Source organism: Anoplopoma fimbria, chromosome 8 (genome assembly GCF_027596085.1).
Source record: "Anoplopoma fimbria isolate UVic2021 breed Golden Eagle Sablefish chromosome 8, Afim_UVic_2022, whole genome shotgun sequence".
In the NCBI taxonomy this organism is placed as follows: Eukaryota; Metazoa; Chordata; class Actinopteri; order Perciformes; family Anoplopomatidae; genus Anoplopoma; species Anoplopoma fimbria.
Window position 1 is genome coordinate 8837181 of NC_072456.1, and position 24924 is coordinate 8862104.

Below are 24924 nucleotides of genomic sequence, written 5' to 3' on the forward strand. Positions count from 1 at the left end.
TTCTAAGCATACTTGTGAAATCATCCCAGTAAAAATGATTAAAAACACACTGCATTTCCATTTCTTAATTCTCTTGTATATAAATAACAAAACGTCATTACAATGATTCATTTACATTTATAATTGACAAAAACAAATGTTACAACGAAAATAAATCAGTGCTACATGTTAAAGCACCTATGAGATATATATATATATATATATATACACACACACACACACACAACATGTGTTGTAGCAATGGGTCCTTGTGTGCTGGTCAAGGTCAGACCTACCTTTTCACACAAGAACAATAACCTAACATAACTGTGAGAATGACTATATCTACATATACATCACACATGATTATCTTTGTAGCAAACCTTTTTGACAATGCAGTCTTCTGCAAGGCACTGTGTACAGAGCAGCTCCAATATCATCACATGTCCTATTAAATGCACCCAATCCAAGAGAGTAGATTTAATATTGTGGGTCCAAACTGGAAACGGACAAGGAATGGCAATAATTTGAATTTAATTGTATGTTATTCAAAGAGATATCTCGAGTGTTTTGAAGTTGTATGAGGCACTTATCCATAGTTAGCGTAGAAAGTAGATGGCTGTCGGCATGCCCCCAGTTTGAAAAAAACAGACTGAAGTACTGGCAAGGGAGCAAAGTGATGTACTGATGTGGACCGAGATCAGCATCAATACATTTTAGCCCCTTAAAAGAGATCAGTGTAAGTGCTATATATTCAGAATATTTTACAACATGGAACTCAACTGAAAGTTAAACTTCTATACTTCTCTAACTTCTATACTGTTTCTGTCACTGGAGTCTTGTTGCATAAACACAATGGTCTACAGCAACCAGACTGATTAAAAACAGCAGCTTATTGGACAGATGTTTTGTCCAGAGGACGTGAGAAGAGGAAAGAATGCAGCCTCTATATACGCAGAAGTGGTGATTGTAGTTTCTCCGTGGAAACCTGATACTGCTGCTGTTTGATGATGTCCAGGCAGTTTCCGAGAACCTGCAAACAATAACAGATTCAAACACATTGTTAAGGAATGCTTCAGTTTAAACTGTGTCTCCATGTGTACTCTGAAAGGTCTGGATGACTGACAGCTCTTAAAATGCCCCGAAGCCATATAGCAACAGCTTTAACAAACATTTTCTTATTTTACCTTCCTGGTGTCCTGAGGCAGAATGACTCCATCGTCCCAGAGCCTGCCGGAGGAGAAGAAAGCTGAGCTCTCCTCCTCCAGTTTCCTATTGAGCTTATCCTCGAGCTTCCTCTCCTCCTCCTCCTCCTGCTCACTGTCAGGGGGAAGCAGGGAGCCAGCGTGACCCGGAGCCGCCATCGACACTTTGGCGTTGGGCCACAGGAACAGGAAATTAGGGTCAAATGCCCGCCCACACTAGAGACATCAGAAAACAAGGTTTAAATCATTGGGGGATTAACCAAGAACCCTGCAAGATAAAGTAATATTAGTGTAGAATAGTAGTGATTGCATACACAGTATATGTTCTGTATTGATAAACTGTTGACATTAGTTGTTGCAACCAGTTTTGAAAGGTATTCAGGTTATTTTCTGTGGGAAATAAGACATCTCAAAGTTATAATAATAAAAAAGTGTCTATGCACATTTTGATGATTTGTTGTTGTAGCTGTGGAATTACAGTTGTTTAAAAGGTTCAGGTAGGGAACATATTGGTACTAAAGCAAAACTGTGAACCAAACAACAACCAAAACAACACCTTAAATATCTGTAGTGTGCCGGATGCACTTAGTTAGAAGGATAGTGCCCAGTGTTATTGTCTGCCATAAACCAAAGATATTTTCTATTAAAAATATCTTGCAAATGGTTTGGAAAAGGACACACTTTGTGTTCCCAAAGACAACTTCATGTCTGCTTCGATAATGTCACCTCTAAATTCTAGGACGGTAAAAGACAACTCTAATGTCATCAGACAACTCCAGCTATGGTTACTGTGTCTCTCACCATAGCGTAGCTGTCAGCACCATGGCAACCACCAATCACCACAGTGATTTTGGGGACGGACGCACACGCTACTGCTGACATCATTGAACCCTGAGCCTTCAGACGGTTACTGTTCACGTCTGCCTAAAAGAGAGAAATAAAGAGAAAATACAGATGTGAGACAAAAAATGTCACTTTGGCTGACACTGACGAAAATAATTTTTCGGCCTTTCAGGTCTTTATATACATCATTCATCTTCTATTTAGGATGTACACCTTCAGCTATTCTCTTTGAGTTCCCAATAGATCTGTACAAAGATCACATTTTTGAGTTGTACAATATATCTTGAATATAAACAAGCATGTGTGTGCATGTTTTACTGGGAGTTAATACCTGCGTTGTGGAGAGTGTTATAGCTACTGTTGGTTCTGTGTTCTGGAGGAAGAGGAGGGGGATGTCTCTTTGGTCACACAACTGGACAAAATGGCATCCTTTCAGTGCGGCCTGGTATGACAGCTCTCCGTTGTTGGCCACTATTCCCACCAGATGCCTAACACGGTTCATACACACAGATGTGAAATCAAAGGCGTCCTCGATACAACATATTAGAAACAACTCAATACACAAACAATTATAATAAGTCTGATCAGTTCAGTCAAGCAAATGAGTTGGTGGCAAGTGTCTCGCCCCAATTTTTTAAATTACAGGAACTGTGTTTCCTGTTTATAATGTATTTGGCTCAGTGAGAGATTCTATTGGCCAGATTTTACAGCAAGGTGCAAATCACAGAATTTGCTTGTAATATATGCTTTTACAATAATCTAACATCTAACAATTGGATTGACAAATTAGTGTGATAAAATAACTATTATTTTGACATCACTGAAGACTTTAACTTGCAGTTTATTGGCTGAAAAGTAATGTGTATGAGGTTCCTGCCCTCACCATCTCAACTTGTGTGTGTTTGTATCTTTTACCCATGTATCTTTGCAAATCCAGTGATGAGTGTGGTTCCATAGCGAGCTTTAAACTCCTGGAAGCGACCCCCGTCTGTCAGCCGACTGACCACCTGGACAGAAACAGCAAACAGCTTGTTATTAATTCTGGATTCAGGGAGATAGTAACATGACCGCTATAAAAAAAACCCCCACAGTGATAATAACCAATGTGACAAACCCTGGTGTGCTGCGTTTGGGTTTAATTCTGTAATGGTTAAGATTGTCTGTAGAAGGACTGTCTGGTCAGAAGGACTTTATTTACACTAGCTTTTTTTTCTTTTTGCACACTGTACCATTTTAACATCCAGGCTGTAGTTAGAACTTTTAGGAGCCAGCCCCAGAAGCTCCACTGAATTATACAGCGGCTCCTCCTCAGCTTTCCTCCTTCTCGTCTTCTCCTCATCCTCCTCCTCTTCCTCGGGCAGTTGGAAGTTGAAGGTGGACACAATGTTTCTGGTGTAAACTAATGCCTCCTTTTCTTCCCAGGCAAAATGGTCCACACAGCCACTCACTCTGAAACCAGACGATGAATTAACAGACTTGATGATGTGAACTTATTCCTACTGTTATTTCTGTAATAATTGTATATTCGGGGCTGGTTTGATTTATGGACCTACTCAGCATGAAGCCTGGCTCCTCCCAGGTCTTCTGGTGTGACTTCCTCTCCAGTGGCGGCCTTTACAAGTGGCGGTCCTCCCAGGAATATGGTACCTATCTGGTGCACCATCACTGTCTCTTCTGCCATGGTGGGGATGTAAGCTCCACCGGCCGTGCATGAGCCGCACACCACCGCCACCTTTTGAATTATCAATTGTGTTCATATCAAAAAAAGCAATTTAAGAGAGTGCAATTTTAAAATAACTCAAGCTGGGATTTTATCAAATGTGGACTTGTCTCTTTTCTGTCAGAACATCAGCTTTTAAGACTGACTGACAAAATTCTTGCAGCCCATTAAGTCTTATTGATGTGTATTCCTTTTTTTTTTACCGTCTTCGTCAACGACATTTCGTCCTTAGACGATCATCTAGTGTTTTCAGATAATTTTATAGTGGTCTTGTGTCTGAAACTATAACTGCATTTGTACCTTCTATGGCCTAAATATCAACTAATTTAACACTTACTTAATTGTATGTACTCAGAAAAGGAAATTTGTACATCCGATGCCACTAAAACAAAATATAGGGAAGCTTAAAACAAGCTACCCAAGAACAAATGCGCCGGAAAACAGTATCATACAGTACCTGAATATATTGTATATATGTTTAATCCATTGTTTATATATTATTAGCAAACTATAACAGTTTTGTCTGTTTTTCTATTTGTTTTGCATGGCCCCAGGAATAGTAGCATGTCAGATGTGACATCTGTTTGATATTTATTACAACAAATTCAAATTCACAGCATATTTATTTATTTGTTGTTGTTCAGTTAAAGCAAGCCTGCACTACTTTATGTTTCTTTACCTGTGGGATCTTCATGGCAGACATGATGGCTTCGTTATAGAACGTCCGTCCTCCCTGGTTCTTATCGGGAAAGATCTCTGACTGGACAATAACACACACAAACACACACAGATTTAGAGATTAAAATAGCAGTCACTGATTTCAATCTATTAACATGGAGAAGTGTGTGTGTGTGTCTGTGTGTCTGTGTGTCTGTCTGTGTGTGTGTGTGTGTGTGTGTGTGTGTGTGTGTGTGTGTGTGTGTGTGTGTGTGTGTTTACCTGCAGTGGTAGAAAAGCTCCTCCAGAGTCAACCAGATAAACACAGGGCAGGCGGTTCTGAATTGCTATTTCCTGTGCTCGTAGCTGCTTCTTCACTGTGATAGGATAGGCTGTGCCACCTTTTACTGTGCCATCGTTGGCAATAAACACACACCACAGGCCGTTGATCCTGCCAATGCCTGAATGGATACGTTATACAAGTCACTAGTTTATTATTCCATAGTTCTGGTTTAGTATTAAAGATAGCGGTTTGCAGCTAGTGGTTTCTGACCAGTCAGGCAGCCGGCTGAAGGGATGTCCCCGTACGGCAGACCGAGACCAGCGAATGGAGACAGCTCCAGGAAGTCCTCATCATCCAGCAGGAGGCGCAACCGATCCCTTACCAGCAATTTCCCGTGTCTCTGAGTGTGTCTGGCTATGGCTTTCTCCCCTCCACCTTTCCTTATCTTTTCACTGAACTCTTTGTACCTTACAGAGAGAGAGTGAGAGTGAGAGAGAGAGAGAGAGAGAGAGAGAGAGATAGCTAATGAATAACATGTATTTACAAATGTGTTTCGATAAATAATGTAGTGGGGGAAATCAACTAGATCTGATCAGAGATGACGAGAGGAGAACCGACTTGTTGTGGCAGGCCTTGCTGTTTTGGAGGTTAGCTTCATACACACGATGATGGATGGGCTCGAGAGGCTGCTCCAGCACCGGAAAGGCGCTGCGCAGAGATGTCCTCTTCCTGACTGCAGAGCTCATGCTGCGGACTGAACATCGCCAACAATGCTCAGGTCGCCTGTAACACACAGTAAATAATTAAACAAACTTAACTAATCAAAATGATCATGAAAATATGATAAGAAAAGATGTGACAATATCAGAAGAGCATCTGAAAATCTATAGAAAAAGTAAAAGCAATTAAAGTTATTGCCAGATTGTTAGTATGTTGTTACGTTGCTATCAGCTTTCCTTACACTGTAAAGATATTCATTAATGTCAACAGAAAAAGCAAGAATACACAACACGTGTCCAGTATATCATCAGCTCACACTTTAGAATGGTAAATGGTCTGGCACTTGTATAGCGTCTTTCTAGACTCCGACTGCTCACTTACATCAGGAGCAATTTGGGATTAAGTGTATTGACCTTTCTTGTTCTGAGCCACAGAAATTAAAACAGTCCTTTTGATTTACAAAATTTTAAATTCTATATTATTGCTCAGCATAACTAATGTAGCTGGCTTAATGTTTAAAACAAGTCTTCATCCATCTTTAAGCGATTTTTAACCGTGTAACAAGCAATTAATCAATTTAATTGCAAGTCAAAATCGGAAGAGCCACCATTTTGATTGTAATCTACATATTAAACGTAGTTAACAAGCTGTAGCAAATAAGAGTAAAAGCGGAGGATTTCCGAGGTTATAATGCCACATTTATTCAGCTGTGGCTATTTAACATTAATTCTGTCAGTCTGAAGAACGGAAGTGACATACCAGCAGTTTGATTAATCTTTATTACAATAAATGGCCAACTCTAATATTATTGTGTAATGTCAAGTATACCACACATGTAAGTTTACTTAATGGTTGAGTTTATACCTAATTAACTTATAAAAACCTGGGACAGCACTACACACTTTTATATGACTGAAGAAAGATGTTGGATTTGTGATTTTGTTTGCTACAATTAGATTATATAAAATAATATTAGTCACAAAATTAGTTCCTTATATTGTTCAAAACTGTGTTATTTGTATATGTTATTTTGTTTTGAGCTCCTCACACAAAACCACAGCATATTAAACAAGTATTTAGCCTGAAGTCCAGGGAACCACGGGGGTCCTAGTGATGCAGTCACCTGTGATGTCTCTCCTCTGGTGTGATTCTCAGCGTCCATGATGGTGACTGGGTGTAAGGAGACACCAAGGCAGGACACACTCTTCCTCCACTACACACACTCCTTTGCAAGACAGAGAGAGAGAGAGAGAGAGAGAGAGAGAGAGAGAGAGAGAGAGAGAGAGAGAGAGAGAAGAAAACACAAACAGACAGATAGATTTTGAATGTTAAAGAGGCACAGTAGATAATGTGATATCAATATATTCAGAAATGAGTAAGCTATTGAAATGTAAACCTTGCGAAATGCACGTTAAAGGCTCTAGGTCACTGATAATGATGTTGATCTAGATCTTCCTATGGAGTCTTAATGTTGTTCTTTTACTGCTAAGCTAGTCTAGGCTATACTGTAAATTACACAGAGTCCTGAAGGTTTAAAACCACTTCCATATCCATAAACATGTGGGCTATTCATAAGTTAAAGCCAAACGTCACATGACGTCAACGACGACAATGTACCCGCACTTTATATTTTGTCTATTTAAACCCCTGAATTTCATGAATCTATGATCTAAACATATTTACAAGTGTACAGTGAAATTGTTTTTAAGTCACATAATGGACAACCAGTGTCGTTACCTTGAAGCTGCAGAGAAATGAATGTGTGTCATAGGTCGCTCAAGACCTGTGAGTGCTCTTCAGGCCATGCACACACGTTTAAACTTTCGATATATGAACAGAAATGATTGAACGCATCTTACCTTATAATGCAGCGGTACATGTCTGTCTGTGTATGCTGTAATAGCTAATTATGTTGATCCCTGCACGGGCAAAGTGCTTCTCATCAGAACTGCTTGTTGAAACAATCTTAGGCATAACGAATCGAGCTCAGCAGAAATAAACTAGGCATTACTAATCGATCCCAGAGGACTGAATAGATAAAATCTCATTGGAATCTGAATAAATGGAAACCCGTCTAATTTGAAAAGCATATTGTGTTCAGTATAAGTCATATATTAGAGTGTGTCTCACTTCTATTCAGTATACCCCCCCTCAAATAAGGATGTTGTCCTTAACATCAAGACATCTGACCTTTAGTGCTCGACCCTTTTTCGTACATCTATCTGGCTGAATAATAGTCTAGAGTTATTTTGATACATTCTAGTACTCCTGAGTCCGTACTCAGTGACTCAAGTGACTTTACCTAAGTCCCTTGAGAGGGTGAAGAGGTGTATGTGCATGTTAAGATGAGTATACATGTTTGTTGTCTCTGAATTTGGGCTTTTTTAACAGTCTATGAGTGTGTGATTGCGCGATCCAGGAAGGTCAGTGTAAATTCAGTAGTCTAAATCCCATATATTTAGTAGATTTATGTTTCAGCCTAACCTCTCAGCACATAGGCTCTACATCTTATTGCATGTATGGCCAAAAGAAGCGATCAGTGCTATAGACAGGTCGTCCTGATTGTTGTGGTTGATGCCAACTCCTTCTCTTTCCTTTAGTCTACCATTTTCTTCCTTTGTAATGCACATTTTTTTCTTCTGTGGGTCCTTTGTGTAGGCCGTAGAGCGCGCTGGCAATGCGTGAAAGTTCTGTATACATTGCCTATAGTTGCTCAACAGGCCCATGATTCCTCTCAGCTCATTGACTGTCCTTGGCTTTTTGTCTTCAGGGCCTTTGCTGCAGCAGTATCCGCAGGGTCCATTCTGCTTCCCTCTGTCGACACAATTCTCCCAAGGTAACTAACCTGAGTCTTGAATACACTGTACTGTAGCACCTTTTCTGAATTTGTTGACATGGGTTATAAATGTTATGCTAAACACGAAGGTGTAGTCCAAGTATGCAACACATATCTCATCCCTAAGGCCTTTTAAACACTGCATACAGGATTGGAATGTTGTGGGTGCATTTATGAGTGCAAAGGGGATTTTAACCCATTCATACAAATCCCAAGGGGTCACAAAGGCTGTCAGGTACTTGCCAGGACCCTGACCTCACCTGAGGATTAGTCTTCGGTTCTCTGTCATATATACAAAAGTACAAATTGCCATATTTTTTCTTACACATAAGACCTGGGTAGAATAGGAGGAGTTTGATTTCTCAACTCAGTCCTGTGCATTTAAAATGAGGTAATATTCCTTCATCTCATTTTCAAACGTAACTTCTCGATACAGCCAATGTTGATGTCAGATTGGGAGAATAAACAGCATTCTTCTCTAACCATTTGACGTATTATGCGTCGACCTTCACTAGCATACTGGCTGAATATATCAACTTGATTTGCTGAAGGTTTTCCATTGTAAAATGATGTCATGGTTGGTGGAGACTTGCACATCCACGTTGTCTTTAGGAGAGGCTTCTTTCTCGACTAGAACTAGGGTGTCACAGATCCGGCTCAACGATCAGTGTTGTGTTCTCTTTAAAGAGCCGTTCCTTGAGGCATCTGAAGAAATTCGACCTGCTGAAGACACTGATGGTGCACTTCTACACTGCGATCACAGAGTCCATCCTGACCTCCTCCATCACCATCTGGTATGCTGCTGCCTCTGCCAAGATCAAGTACAGACTGCAGTGTATTACATGCTCTGCTGAGAGGGTGATCTGCTGCAATCTGCCATCCCTCCAGGACCTGTAGGCCCTAAGGACCCTGAGGCAGGACGGAAAGATTGTGGCCGACACCTCCCACCCTGGACACAATGTTTTAGAGTCAATCCCCTCTGGAAAGAGGCTGAGGTTACTCAGTACCAAAATCTCCTGCCACAGTTTCTTCCTATCTACAGTTGGCCTCATCATCAAGACCCCCTGATTCTATTTATACGTAATATTGCGAACCTTTGCACATCCTGCAAAAATTGTCATATTTTAACTACTTACTATAGTATTTTTCATATTTCTTGTGATTTTTCTATTGTATATTTCTTGACTTTTTGCAGTACTTTGCTTATATTTTTATGTCCTCTTAATGTGTTTATTGTAGCCGTTGCATTAAATGTGGCCCTGATCCTATGACTTCAGCTGTAGTGATATATCCTGGCCACTAGAGGGAACTGGGTATTCACAACTTATTGATGAGGGGTTATGTCCCAATATGGTTTATTGTCCCAGTAAAAATTGAAAACATTTACAACATTTAAAAAGACAAACTGCCCAACAAGCCAGTGAAATAATGTGCTGCAGGCCAATGTCTATGGCAGTAATAAAACCAAAAGAGTCGCTTCATAAACATTAACTCAGGATCACTGCCTAAAATAAAGCAGAATTTCTCAAAATATCCCTTCCCATCAATGTCTGTCTGATCTATAGTGTCTTTTTTCATGTGGGTCATTTTATTTTTAATAAACACCAGACGTTTTAAATATATGTATTTGCATCAGAAGCAGACAGATATCTATCTGTGCATACGTCTGACCTAAAGTAGGAGTAGACATGTTTATCCACCTTTAGTATATTTTTTTGGGAGGTTAAAAGATGACAAAAACTAACAACTAACAAATAAATATTTGAATGATGAAGAGTAACGAATCCTGAATAAATACTGAAAGGCAGAGAGCCTTAGATAATGTGTTGTAAATATTGTAAAGATACCATATAGCAGACAAACGTTTCTTTAAAGGTATTATTATTTTCCTTTCTTTAGCCTTGACAGTTCATTTGCACTGTTTCATTTCAAATATCAAACATCTGTATCTCAATATACTATCCATCTCAAATATCCATCTCACTTTATGGATCATATTTATGTAATAATTATAGCTGGGTGGCTTTACTTTGTCCCTGATTGTGTTCTGATATCCTCAATATTTAATCTGAACAATTTTTTAACTATAGTACGTAGAAAGGTAAACTTTAAATTGCCTTGAAAGTGGGCTAACAGAAATCCCAATGACCAAATAATATAAAACTGAGTAAAATCAAATTAATTTAACTTGATGAAAATAGAGACACTCAGTCACGATCATAAAATACCACCTTGGCACTACTCTGGTTCATTTGAATTGATGTTATTTCTGAATTAACAATAGGCATACTTAGATTAATAATAGATACAATCACAACTAATTCTCAGAATGGGATCCAGTTAATCATTTTTTAAATTTTTATATGAGGCCTACTACAGTTCTTTGATATTTGTATTGCTCTCCCTGTGGTCTAAAATCACAGAATTATTTAAAGAAATATCACAGCTTTTTTCTCAAATGTATATATGTGTTTGGTATTTTTTTTAAATTATCTAAAACACTTGGCTGGCCTGACCAATAACCATAGGGCCCCTGATTTGGGCGGCCCTGCTGATTCAGGCGGATAGAGAGCAGGAGGAGAAGAAGGAGGAGGAGTGTGTGTGTGTGTGTGTGTGTGTGTGTGTGTGTGTGTGTGTGTGTGTGTGTGTGTGTCGGCAGATAGTCAGAAGGACCGGAGTACCAGCGGGAGTTTGGGAGCGCCTGAGCGGGGAAATCTGCGTCCAATACGGGGGAAGTCAGAAGAGGGAATCCGCGATGAGTTGGGGAACGGAGCTCTGGGTATGTTCAAAGTGTTTTAACTGTGTTTCCCACCACACTGTTTGACTTGTTTTGCGTTGTGTTTTTGGCCCCGGTCGACACACCGACTGCTGGGGAAACCGAGAGGAAGAAAGGTGCCGCGTTACCTTTCTAGCTTTGTGTGAAAGAGGCGAGCGGCTAACATGAACGCTAGCTGGCCGTCCGTGCTGTTAGCCGGAGAGGCTAAAGCTAAAGCTAATCCGCGGTGCACCTCCGCGGCGGTGACAGCGGCGGAACAATGGGGCAACACACTGCGGACGGACGGACGGACGGACACCGCCGCCGGGCCGGGGGTCACCGGTTACTTATCAACCTAAATAATACCTGAGCTGCTCAATTGGTGTGTTTATTGCACTGGCAAGTTATTAAGTTATATCTTCAGGTTTTGTTAGGAGTGTCACACCCTGTTTGAAGGAGAAGCCCCGGGCAGAGACCCCCGGTAACCGGGAGGAGGATCCGGGTACAGACCGCGGTCCGGTTCGGTCTGCTCCAAATGTACCCTAACTTCACAGCTGTTGGCTTCACTGTCTCACTGGAATAAAGCATGTCTCTTTGTTGCCAGCTATCCAATCTTTTGTCTCAACTTCTATCTGATTGGAAGGAGCACATGAATCAGGCCATATAATTCAACCTTATTAAGCTTTTCAATATAAATCAGTCATATTGGATTAAATTACTTATATCACTCAAACATGAGCTACTGCTGCTCTTTTTCCCCCAAGTAAGCTACAACATATATCAGTGATGTCATTTTACATCACTCCCTTGTCTCAAATTAAATATTATAATGTGGTTTCATTTTATGTTGAGTATGGAAAAATAATTTATTGAGTATTTTTGGACCAAGAGTCATAGCTGACATACTGTATTGTATGGGGTGTTGGCCATCTCAAGCTGCTGTAACCAGAGAGGCAACTAGCAGCATCCTCTGTGTGTGTGTGTGTGTGTGTGTGTGTGTGTGTGTGTGTGTGTTGTGTGTTTGTGTAGTGTGTTTAGAAAGGAGGGGGGGGACTTCACCCTCCTTGAGATGATACTCCTTCAGCTGACCTCAGTGGTTTTTGTCTGCAGTTTAATAAAAGCTAATTTGTTGTTGGCTCTGCCGTCAAATGTGACACGACCATACTGCTACAGACGAAGAGACAAATGTTTGCTCGCATCTGAATCAAAAGGATTGAAAAAATATTGTGCACATGGACACAGATGTGATTTGTCAGGATTTCAGTGGATCTCCCATTCATGTTATCCATTCAGTTTTTCTTCCCTTTTTTTTTTTTACCAAGTATTGAGAGGATATACCCTAATCAGCGGTGTCAGAATTATAGAGAATTATAAATCATTTTTTAGCATGTTTTTAAAGGCGTGAATGTGATTAAAGCCCAAAAAAATATAAAACTTGTAAGATAGAAGAATGATCATATGAACAATAACTATTTAAACTGGTCCTCAGTAGGGCTGCAACTTTAATTATTTTATTTATTATTATTAAGGGTAAAATGGCTATCACAAATGATCCATGCTTTGTTGATCAACAAATCCATTAATCAATTCTGCTTTTCGGCATGAGTGTGAGCAGAAATGTGTTTTAAAATATCAAATATTCCTTTTTTTTTTTTTTTTTAAATTTTTTTTTAAATAGCTCAATATAAGATACAGTTTCTTAAAAGGTTTAGGAGATAAGGAACGAAAAATTGGGAGAGAAAATCCAAGATTAGAACAAAATTAACAAAGTATTTACTGTTATGAATACAAAATAAGAATACAATTCTTTGCTAAATTAAATGTTCAAAACTAATATAGAAAATCCACAACCAGAAGTCCAAATGATATAAATCCAAGGAATGATTTTAGCAAAATTCAAAGTCTTAAAATGTTCCTTTACTCTCCCAAACCTGTGTCGGTCCATCTCTGCATCGTCTTTTCGTCAGTGCTATAGCAAAGCAAAGCACACTATGATCTGCTGAGTGGGGACGCTTGCTGATGGGCCGTCATAATCCCCTCAATCCACTGATGAGATTAATGCGTTGCCTGTCTGATGTCAGATTACACATGATTGGCTGCTTGATGTGAGATTACGGATTATTGTCCGCACCATGGGATGTAAAGCTGTTGATTGGCTGTTGTGTTTGACGGATGACTGACTACCTAATGTCAGATATTATACCTGTTTTACTGTCTCAATTCATCAATAGTAGGTGCCTGGCTTTATGAAATTAAATGGAACATTACTGGCTGTCCAATAGCAGAGATAGCAGTTGTCGGCCAAATGCCATTCACTATTTAGGTAATTGCTTGCCCCACATATGATAATGATGGCGGCATTGAGTCAGACATCGTCGATTTTAATATATTCAGATGGCTTGTCTCATTTGACCAACAATCCAACAAACTGATATTTTTTTAACTGTCATATACGATTAAGAAAATCAGCCAATCTCTACATACCAGAAGCTATAACCGGTTCTATTTTGGCATTTTTCTCTTGAGAAATTAATAAAATGATTACTCCGACTCTCAAAATAGCTTTTCGTTGGTCTTCTGTTAATTGACTAATCCAGTGATTTCCAACATTACAGTTAGGCAAGTTCAAATTCAAAAGTAATGGTTTTATGTGTTTTAATTATTTATGAGGTCTGTAAACAGTTACTTTCTTTATAGCATTAATGTTTTTGTTTTTTTTGTCCTTTTTTATTTTCTTATTATCTGGTGAGCCCTCCGATTTTTCTCGTGACGATGTCACAAGGAAACCCCCAGGCTGTAAACCAAAGGACTAATGATTTAAAGTATTTTTATTAATAGCATCATATGAATAAAAAAAAAAAAGCAACTCTCAAGGCTGCATTAGTGTATTCAACGAAGCTTCATGCCTTTTTTCTTTTACCCTGCGTTTTGGCTCCAGCCCAGGTCTTGTGAGACATTACAAAGCAAGCGAGGAACATCCTATTACCGCGCTGGCTTCCTGCCCTCCGAGACACACACATAAAATAGGAAGAATCAAAGCTTTGTGTGCGTTCTGTGTGTGTGTGTGTGCGCCAAGTGCCAGGATGCTGCCACGCTGTGCTCTGGTCTGTCTGGTTGAGGTGAGCCGGAGGCCAGCAGGTTGGAGCAGCCAAGTCTGACAGAAGGACAAGAGGCTGACAGGCAGTCGTCTCTACTGATCGGCCAAACTCAAAGACACGGATAGGGGATAAAGCGCTGCGAGGTAGAGGAAAGAGGGCAGGCTTTAAACGCCTGGCTAGACTCTTGCTTTTTACTTTGAAGTCTGTCAGCTGTTAAACGCAGAGGAGACTTCAGACTAATTGTGGAAACTCAGATTCAGAGCAGTGAGCAGGTTTTGTTTTTTACTCTCTTGGAGATTAAGAGGTCACAAGTGTTTGCTCTTCTTTTCTTAATGTGTTGTGTGGATTTTGTAAAGCCTTATTGTTGTCTTCCCTCAGGTGTCCTTTGGGACGTGTTATTGGAGAGTGGGGCACCGGGGTTATGTGTGAATCATTTGATTCTTGGAGCAAGAGCATTGTTTGCATTCTTGGCATCAGGTGGCCGTCAGACTCAGACAAGGGTGTTCGATATCCCCACTCCTGTCTGTGATATTTATAGATCGTAACATACAGAATATCAAGGTCTTACTGACCCGTAGGGTAGCATCCCTGCTGCTTTCATATTGTGTTGTCTTGCATTATAAGACCAACATCTCAGATTTGGATGAGGATTGGGCAATATATTGAATAATAAAGATACATTTGCGCATGGTTCTTTTTTGTCAACAACACCTTAAATATCAAAAGTGATCTTCTGGGTTCTAATGAGTTTTCTATAGACTGGGTCCGTAGTAGTGGTCTGGCAATCAACCCTTGTAGTGCTTACGCTAAACGACTAATTGATGAGTTGATCAACATATGACAATTAGAGTACTCTATTACTAGTTTAAGTAATTTATCAAGCCAAAATTTCAAATATTCACTCAGATTTCAGATTCCCAAATGTGAGAATTGGTTTATTTTCTTAGTTTTGGACAGTTGGTGATACTAAATAAGCAAGTAAAATATGTCACATTGAGCTTTTCCACTAATTTCTGATTTTTAAAATACTTCACAGTTACTTGATCAGAATATGGGAGTTCATTCTACATTGTTGGTGAGTCTCTACCCTTTGACGTTGGTCGATGCCATCTAGTCAGTTGATGCTGTTACTGGTTTTGGTCTGATGTTCATAGGGTGGGTAATCTGCTTCCTGTGTTTATCCAGTATTTGCCCATGTCCTGACCATTAATTAGTTTTGTCTAATTGATTAAGAAACAGCAGTTTGCAGCTCCACATCCTTGACTTCATAGTATGAAAGGGTTGCTCTGTGTGGTTGTCTTGGTCCACCATTTGTTGGATCTTCTCATTGACTTGAGGATCTGTGGCGGTGGACGCTCTGGTGAGAGGATTCCTGTTGTTTAGTCAGGCTGTAGTCTGGTTCTAAGCAGGTCACAGCTGGCGTGAATGAAGTCACGTTGAAGCTGAGGGCGCGGAGAGCTGCTGTATCCAGTCTAACCAAGCTTGTCAACACAATGTGTGTAAGTGGGGGAAATAATTTCTCTGGGGGAGCAGTGGGCTTTGTGGGTGCGGACACCTCATGTAAGAGGTGTTGTTTTCAGTTCTGAATGTGTGATGATCGTAGAAGCCCACAGTACATTGGATATGTCCTAAGTGTGAGGGTGGATGTCTTTCTTAATTAACAAAATTGTGCAAACACACATCTCCAGGAGACAGGGAGGAAGATGAGGACGGAGGTGTGAGAGAGTGGAGGAGAAGAAAGGCCACAGAGAGGAACACAGGGAGTTTAATGATGGGAGAGAAGGGAGATATTTTCCTCCGTGGGAGGAGTTGAATTGATGAAGGTCCACGCACTGAGAGACGAGCAGAGCTGACAGACATAATGGATTAGATAAATCATTAATGAGAATCGGCTGCTGCACCGGTAACAGGATACAACAAGAATGACCGGGCTGTCAGTCAGAGAATAGCAAAATGAGTTCACACTGTTTAAACAGATCCAAACACATCCAAATGGAGCGAAACGGCAGCAGAAACTATTTTACCAACTCACCGGCCATTTTTCGTCTTCTCCCTACTGATGATCTCGTTTTTTTAAACAAGTCATGTCCATTAAAAATATTATATTTAATGACTTGAATGCCTGATTGGCATGCCTCAATGGATGTCACTCAATGCTGGGATTTAGGTAAATCTGGTCAGCAACTTTCCTGCTAGAGTACTTTGTAACATGCACATTGTGTGCACATGCAAATTAAGTTTGGTAACTCAACTTCAACAAGACTTCAATGATCTCAGAAAAACTGAAAACACATGTAGGATTGTGCAGGGCATTTAGTAGTAGAGGTAGTAGTAGTAGTAGTAGTAGTAGTAGTAGTAGTAGTAGTACAGTAGCAGAGTTTACAAATTAGACACTGTACTTTTCAATTAGAAATCAATCTATCATTTTGTTTAGCAAGCCATTGTAGCACATATACTCTGTAGTCCAGGTGTATTTATTTTTTAATGTAATGAATTTAATCAGAATCTGATTAATGGTGTTGGCAATATCACAGCAGTGACAAATAAAGCAATTAACAACTAACAGTAAGAAATGGACTCCTACGAATGCTCGTATGCATCTATTATTTCATTCTGTGGGACATGATGCTAACGCACACACACACACACACACACACACTCTCAAACACAGCTGCCTTCTTCCTCTTCCTCTTCTATTTCAGAATCTATCCCCACTGCTCCTCTGCTCTTCCTCCCTCTCTTATCCCGCCTCTCCTCCTTCCATTTCTCCCTGTCCTCCCCCCTTGCACACAGTCACAGCTGTATCCACCCAGGCCAGCTGTTTGGAACTCAGGCTCTTCTCAGATTCAGCCACCATCGCACCTGTGCGCCTGTCAGACCGATGCAGTGACCCTGGATAAACCGGTTTTCTGTCAGTGTAAATTGTTCAATACTTGTTGTATGACCTGGTGACCTCTCAACAGGGCTCATTGTTGGTGTGTGTGTCTATGTGTCTTAAACTCTAGGATTACTATATGGCCTCAGTTTTGTCCCTGCAGGGTTACTTGTCAAGAACAACCCAAATTGTCAGCGTTTTTTTTCTTTCCTCTAGTCTAAAGAAAGGTACTGAATGAAGTCAGGTCTATTCTTAGATATTTGACTTGTGGCAGAAATGTGTTGCATGCACTTTTGTATCATAGTGTTTTTCCTTTACCAGTCATAAAGACACATTATTATAATTGTTTCAATTTTTTTTATTTTTTTTACTTTTGTTGAAACATCAATTTTTATCATAATTGCTTTCCAGGAAGTAAAAACTGAATCACCAGAGACAGAAGTTCCAGACGTCTCAGATTGATGAAGCGTCTAGATTCAGGGCTTTTGGTCAGAGTTGCAGCTGCGTTCACTGTTTTGCTGTCTTCCAGGAGTCAGTCTGTCTGTCAACTGTTTATTAGTCAGTCACTTTATTAGCCAGCGGATAAAAATGCAAGGCTTAAGGACACGTGGAAAATTGGAAGATGGCGGGAATTTTTCTGGTGAACTTTCCCTACATTTCCAACCCAGTCATTACACTAAGCCTCTGCTGGATGGCTGTCCGCTGTCAATCTGAGTTCTGCTTGTGTTACATCTAATCTAGACTTTATACTCATATTCTTTCATTAGCCCTGTTTATAAACTGTGACAGCCAGTAGATTGAAAGAGATTTGTAATAATGTACATGGGAACTAGGAAGAGGGTTGGGCAGTAGCCATTATATTGATTATTGCCATACTGTTTATACCATGGTAACTATAACCTTTAATATCTCTGGTCATATAACTTCATTGTGGGTAATTTTCAGAAGTCAATGAGCAGAACTTGTGCTGGCAATATAGTATTTTCACAATTTTTTGCATTAATATCCTGTATTATTTTTCAAGTATTAAATTCACTTGATTAGCCATAGAAATTGACATTTTTTAACATCAACAATGCCTCATAAGAATTCCCAGAAAATGTACTATATCACAATACACAGTATATCTATATACATAAACCGAATATTGATGACATTTTTCACATTCAATAGACCTGGCTGATTACAATCAAAATATCATACTATATGTTATTACTTTGCATTGAATAGCTGCACTGTAACATGCCCTATAAATGATCATTTTGCTCCTCACCGGGCTAATTTCTGTGGACTAAAACAGCACTGAGACAAATGTTTTTATCACAAATCTGTAATAACTTGCCAGGTTGGTGACGTAAAAGCAAGATGTCCTCCAGCTGTCCTTTGGTTCCTGTTGTGTACTAAACACATCAGCTGCCGGCCAAATCTGCTCACCTCAGCTGCACTGATGCTATCTGCTCTGTGGATGGACACACCGAAACCAGCCCAACAGACAATAAAACCAGCCCCCCCCCCAAAAAAAACAAAAAACAGCCCAATACCAGAACCAAACCATCCACACTGCTTTTAAAGTCCAACAGAAATGCTATCATTGGCAAATGAATTGTAATATCCACAAAGTAACGCCATAAATGATACCAGCACTTCTTTAATCTAGCTCCTAACATGTCGATAAATAAAATTATAGATCATAAATAAATTATGTGAAGGTGTGGACCAATTCACTGACGCACAAATTTTCCTTTCTCTATTTGCTTTACTTCCTTCCTGCCTTGATGACATGAATGTATTGCTTTTACTCAATACTTTCCAAATATTTTATATTTCTTCCCATATTTTGCCATCTTATCGGGCGCAATGATCCTCAGTTTGAGAGGCAGTGTAGCCGTGTGTGTGTGTGTGTGTGTGTGTGTGTGTGCGTGTGTGTGCGTGTGCGTGCGTGCAGGCGTGTGACATGTCCCATGTCCATGTGTGAAGTCTATGTGCTGATCTGGAGTCAGTTTGGTAGGATTTGTTTTTTTTCAGGGGGATATTATTCATGCAATTTGAATGCAATTTAGGTCTTCCCAACCAGCTAAAAAATTCAAAAAATTTAACCCAGGGCAACAATTTAGAAGTAGCATAACTCTGCAGGAAAGACACTGATTTGGCAACTCTGTGGACACAGTACCAAATAACTAAGTGACATCTAGTCTCTGAGAAAAAAACACCCGCACAGAGATAACATAAAGAGTCTTACTCAAAAAGACAAAGCGCTGTGCAGCACATTGTCCTTTTGATTGTTGGTTCAGTTCCATGTTTAGTGATCTAGATCTCGGTCTCTACAGAACCATTACTTCCCTTAGCTACCAATGTTGGTCATTGGCGAATAAATCAGGCATGAATGAATCAAGCACCTTTTTGTTCCCTTTTTGTGTGTGTGTGTGTCTGTGTGTGTGTTCAAGTGAGTAACAACAAGCGGCTGTGTGTGTTTGCCATGTGACCATAAACCATTAGCTCCTCCTTATCCCATTTTAGAGTTGATTTGTCTACCTCTCCCTCCCTCCATAGTTACGATAACACTCTTCTTCCTCTTGCTCAACAAACCCCGCCTCTTCTCCTCCCTCGGGATCAGGCAGAACTCTCCAGCACAGGAACTTTTATATAAGGTTTTCCCAGAGGCCAAGATAGAGGAAGTGTTTTTTAAAGGGTTTAATGTCACCGACCCTTAAATAGACTTAAGTGATTTGGAGCTGCTGTTTGAAAAAGTTTTCTCCCAGGGGCCACATATGGGTTAAATGGGATATCATGGTGGCGAGAGTGAAACCGGATAAATACGATCATTTAAGTACGTTAATGTTACCTCATAATTTAGCTTGTCCTAATTAAATGGCTAAATTATGATTATTTCTTGCTGCTTTCTTACCTGTGACCCTATAATAAGGTAAAACAATTCTTCTGACCCCAGGAGTAAATTATTTTCAAAGCATGGAGGAAGCTCTAAATGGACCATGTATAAATTATGAATTTCAACCCCGCTTTAATCAGGGTTAAAGTTAATTATTGTTTTTAGAAATAGTCATTTTGAAGACATAATTCTAGCTCACTCTCCACTTATCTTTTTGTTGACCTTTCATTCACATCTTGCAGTCCCTGTCTGCAGTTTAGAGCTGCAATTATCTTTTGCATTTATCTGGTTATTGGTTTATTCTATAAAATAAATCAGAAAATAGTGAAAAATACCAATCGCAATTTCCCCGAAGTGACATCTTCAATTTATTTGAATTTTTGTTTGAGAAACAGACCAAAAAGAAAAGTTGTTAAGTTAACAAGGATACAAAGTAGGAAATCCTTTGGTCGCTGGAACCAGCTAATGTATGGCAATTCTGATTCATAGATGATGCAATGATTACAATTGTTGTTTATACATTTGAAGTCTTTTCAGTGTCCGTTTTATTCAGTTTTAGCGCTAGCTCAGTTTTACCCTGAATTCACTTCTTGATCAAAAACATATAAATGAAAACTATACATTGTAAAGTGTCCAGATGCATATCAACCCCACATGGAGTCGTGACCTAAAGGTCACCGTTCGTCTTTTGACTATGGACTTCCAGGAACCATCTCAAGGGTTCTTGTAGGTCTCCACCCTCTTGTGCTGACGTAGCAGTTGGCATTGTGTCCGAAAGCAGTTTTACAATGCTGCCATATCAGCCAGCGAAATCTATTTGTGGTGCCTTTTTCGGCTGTTGGGGTGGATAAGTCCTGCACGTAATGGAAACACTGGCTTTGGCATTAGTTTACCACAATGCACTTACCATACCATCGTGTGCAAAAGGATGTATGTACATGGGATAAGCGTAACTAGGACAGCCCCACCCCTTCTCTTCTCTGTCTCCCTCCCCTACAGCCTGTTTGCATACGAGGAAACGGTGTTCATTCTAGCACCAGAGGAGGTTTTTCGGGCTGTTTATTTGTCCGTTGAAGTTTCGGAGCCCAATAAAACTGCTCTGTGCTGCTCATTTGCACACACAAACACAAACACACACACATTAGCTGCTCAGCGTGGAAGGTTTCTGGTTACCTAGGTAACCTGTCCATGAAGTACACATTGTAACCCCCTGGTTTCCACGGGAAACCCAGACCATAATATGTCAGGTAGTCAAAGTAGAAAATAAAGGATGTTACCACACTGAGCAGCGGGGCGGCTGCTAAGTTGACTCTGAGCTGGTTAGTTTAATCATAAAGATAAGATAAGATAAGATAAGATAATCCTTTATTAGTCCCGCAGCGGGGAAATTTGCACTTATCAGGAAGATGTTTTTATATTTCAGAGATCTTTGGAAAGTTGGTCAACTATTCAGGGTCCTTTTTTTTTTTCTGACAACCTGAGAATTGGTTTGCCTCCAATGCTCAATACAGCCAAATATTAATTGCAGAGACTTGATGAGGGAAATGTTAAACAATGACATGACAACAATAAGAGCAGCCGGACCTACCAATTTCTACCAGGGTGAGCAAACAGCCGAACAGTAGCAAGACTGTACCAAGGCAGTTACTACCTGTTGATTTATCTTATTTGCATTCCCTGCTATCTTCAGGCCATATAGTATATACTTATATCTATGTGCTTTTCTCGCTTAATTTTCTTTTTTTATAACAATAAGTTAAGGCACTATCCACAACTGTTACAAAAACGTTTGTGGAGTTGAGTTTAGTAGAGCCGTGCTGTACTATGTATGTAGTGGAAATGTGGCATAAGACTACAGTAGTTCAGCAGATTACTGCAGCAGCAGTAGTTGTACTACACCAAAGTTCTGGCTGCCTATCGTATATTAGTCATATGCTATAGAGTTAATAGTTAACCCACATGATACACATTCACCACAAAGTACACTGTGCTGGCCAGTTTGTGTTCTTTGCTTTTAAACATGCAGACAAAAGGGGGAAAAATAATATCATGCATGTAGACTGTGCAGAACATTCTCTGTAAGCAAGTCACATGATAAGGTCAGTCATGTTCAGTCACTCCCTGCAGGAAGTAAAAGGGCATTTCTGTGAATCTGCATGCTTATTTATACCGTGGTAAAGACTTATCTGAGAAGTTTCCAATGAATGCAGGCAGTTTTGGAGTTAATGCAAGCGATTAAATAGGAATTTCCCCTGGGATATAAGGGAAAGTTGTGGGGAATATTCCATCCATTTCTGTAGGGATAAAAAGACAAGTTTGATGGCTTTTTAACTAATATTTAAAACAAATTTGATGTGGCATAGAGTCATTTTTGAGCTGCCATCTATTGGAAACCTACTGTCTCTTGAAGTCCATTCATTAAAATGTCAAATGAATAGTTTAAAGATAGAAACAGCTACTCTGGCTCTGTCCAAAAGATAAAAAAAAAACACCAAACCTCTAAAGCTCACTAATTAAAGCATTATATCTACTTTGTTTATTACGCACAACTTGTAATTTTAACAGTTTTTGTATGTAACGGTTTCCCCACGTTTCCATTCTTTATGCTAAGCTAACACACTGATGGCTGACCTTCATATTTAGTGGACAGAAGTCTTATCTAACTCTTTGAATAAAAGGGAATAAGCATGTTTCCCAAAATGTCAAACAGTTTTTTAACCAGCAAATCAGTGGTATGATTTGTCCGGAGTATACCCGGTGACTTTACATATTTAAATGAATTAGTTTGACCTAACCCTTCCTGCTGCTGTGCTAGTCACAAATAAGGATAGGATTTTTTTTATTTTTTTAGTTGAATAAATTGTAGTTTTGTGATCGTCAGTGCTGAATGGACACAAAACTGATGTGATGTGTTCATTGCCTAAAAATAGAGCCAGCTGTCAGCACCCAAACCAAGTGTCATAGGCTAGAGTCAACCGCACTAACCAGCATGCACACTGTGAGGAGAAGGTGTCAGGGTCCACACACACACACACACACACACACACACACACACACACACACACACACACACACACACACACACACACACACACACACACACACACACACACAGCTGTACGCCGCATGCCAAACCCTCTGATTTGGACACTTGAGTCAGCGGTAAGATAAATCTAGGATCCTGTGGCTTTTCCTCTGAGATGAATGTGTGTGTGTGTGTGTGTGTGTGTGTGTGTGTGTGTGTGTGTGCGTACTCATGTGGTCTGATGACACAGCTCAGTGGATTGTTGAACAGATACAGTCATAATCACATCCTGCTCTTTCATATTGGACACACACACAGGAAACACTGTGGTTAATACTGTGGACAACCCCTGAAACTGACTGTGCTGAAATTAGCCTCTGTGTGTCTGTGTGTTGTGCGTGCGTGCGTGCGTGTGTGTGTCTGTGTGTAGAACCCAGTTATTGCTACATCCCAGCAACACATGAAACTAGGTTTGGGTCCGGATAGCCAGTCACATTTCGGATGCAAAATACCTGAATCCACTTGGCTCCAGCACTTATCTTCCCTTGCACTTTGAAAACATTTAGGTGTCAGCTTTCTCATCTGTTGACGACTAATTAGTTGTGATTGAGGACCCCTTATTATTTGGATCAACTTGCGCATAAGAAACGAGATGCGGAAGTAAATAGCTTACAGCCTTCAACAAAAAAATCTTTATTTAATTAGATTCTATCAGATATAAAATCTTAAAATTAAAATTAGTTATATGGCTAAAGCTCTTTCCTGATGCTCTGAGCTAACCTGAAGCTACCATAAAACATCCATCACTGGCCTCAGCGTTTTAGCAGTTGACCGCGCCCAGTGTTTTTTTAAACACAAAGACACAGGCTATTAAGAGTGTTGAAATAGCTGTCTCACAAATGCTAATTCATTTGGAAATATTTATAGGTATTGTAACTGTAGCCTTTTTTTTTTTTTTTACTTGTTTATGAGTTGGAGTGAGACTGGCTTTTGATTGGGTGCTTTTGCCATTATTTGTTCGAAGTTTCAAAACTGTAAACTCTCAGAAAGTCGAGGCTCAGAGTGAGACACCGTTACCCTTTAGAACTCAAACTAGACCGCCATAATACAGTGTAATGAAAATAAAAAAAATGACAGAATATTGGAACTTTATTGTGTTTTGTATCAGTCAAGAATTGTATTATGATGATGTTAGTATAAAGACTGCTTCTGTAAGTGCACTGTGGGAACAGCAGCAACATTCAATTCAACTCAATGTATTTCCAAAGCCCAATATTACAAATCACAAATTTGCCTCAGGGCCTACAATCTCTCCTTGGACCGTCACATCGGTAAAAGAAAAGAAATCTCTGGGAGAGCAACAGAAGAGGGATCCCTCTCCCAGGATTGCCAGAAGTGCACTTGATGCTATTTGTACAGAATTAACTAGATAATAGAATTCCATGTAGTCAATCCGCTCAATACACTCAAGCCAGCCCAGCACATCCAAAATGATCCTGAAACATAAAATAATCCTCGTTAAGAGAACAGGGTTTCCTCTGTTTCACCCTTTTAGATCAAACAGTGACCGAGGAAAAATCCGCTTGTCAACCTTCAGAGTCAGAGGTCTGACCCTGTTCAAGATCAGGGTTGAGACAAGGAGGGTCAGACTCGGGGCTGGAACAAGCTAATGGATGCTGATCAAAGTCCCTGACATTTACAAATATAGCAGAGAAAAGTATGCACGAGTATTCAGCTTTTTATTTAACAATGTTAAGATAGCTGCAGTCATTTGAAACAATCATGTGAACCATTCTTGTTTGATGACATCTTCTGCTGTGTTTAAACTTAAGCTACCACACGGAATTAGCAGGATTGTTATATAAAAAAAAAATTAAATAAAAGGTTACTTATTAATTGATTATTTATTGATTTATTAATGGAAAAAAATATAATTTTCTTAATCACTTTATTGTTTGATCTATAAAATGTCAGAAAATACTGGAACATGTCATATATCTCCGTAGCTCAATGTTATTAATCTAAATTGCATCTTGCCATC

The 24924-nt window shown here is 39.7% G+C and overlaps 2 protein-coding genes across 3 annotated transcripts in view; one reads left to right on the top strand and one right to left on the bottom strand.

Annotated features, from left to right (window-relative positions):
• Nucleotides 1–11: 11 nt before the first annotated feature.
• On the bottom strand, nt 12–7384 carry si:ch211-198n5.11 (methylcrotonoyl-coenzyme A carboxylase 2). Its single transcript, XM_054603554.1, has 13 exons — nt 7267–7384; nt 6531–6632; nt 5306–5470; nt 4958–5154; nt 4687–4865; nt 4427–4507; nt 3581–3759; nt 3257–3476; nt 2943–3034; nt 2359–2515; nt 1986–2108; nt 1167–1400; nt 12–1012 (listed from the first exon to the last, which is right to left on the bottom strand). Exons 1-13 carry the CDS (start codon nt 7284–7286, stop codon nt 926–928), a joined length of 1836 nt encoding a protein of 611 aa, XP_054459529.1. The 5' UTR covers nt 7287–7384; the 3' UTR covers nt 12–925.
• Nucleotides 7385–10784: 3400 nt separating this feature from the next.
• Nucleotides 10785–24924, top strand: part of fnbp1l (formin binding protein 1-like) — a 42570-nt gene continuing 28430 nt past the window's right edge. For both annotated transcript variants that reach the window (XM_054603556.1, XM_054603555.1), the window contains exon 1: nt 10785–11022. In XM_054603556.1, the coding sequence (XP_054459531.1) occupies nt 10999–11022 (24 nt within the window). In that variant the 5' untranslated portion in view covers nt 10785–10998. The remainder of the gene's footprint in view (nt 11023–24924) is intronic.

Coding starts and splice junctions, on each gene's coding strand:
- si:ch211-198n5.11 (XM_054603554.1), bottom strand. CDS start 7,286: ATGTACCGCTGCATTATAAG. Junction 5,155..5,305: donor AGCAAGGCCTGCCACAACAA/GTCGGTTCTCCT, acceptor TCTCTCTGTAAG/GTACAAAGAGTTCAGTGAAA. Junction 2,516..2,942: donor GGATTTGCAAAGATACATGG/GTAAAAGATACA, acceptor GAACCGTGTTAG/GCATCTGGTGGGAATAGTGG.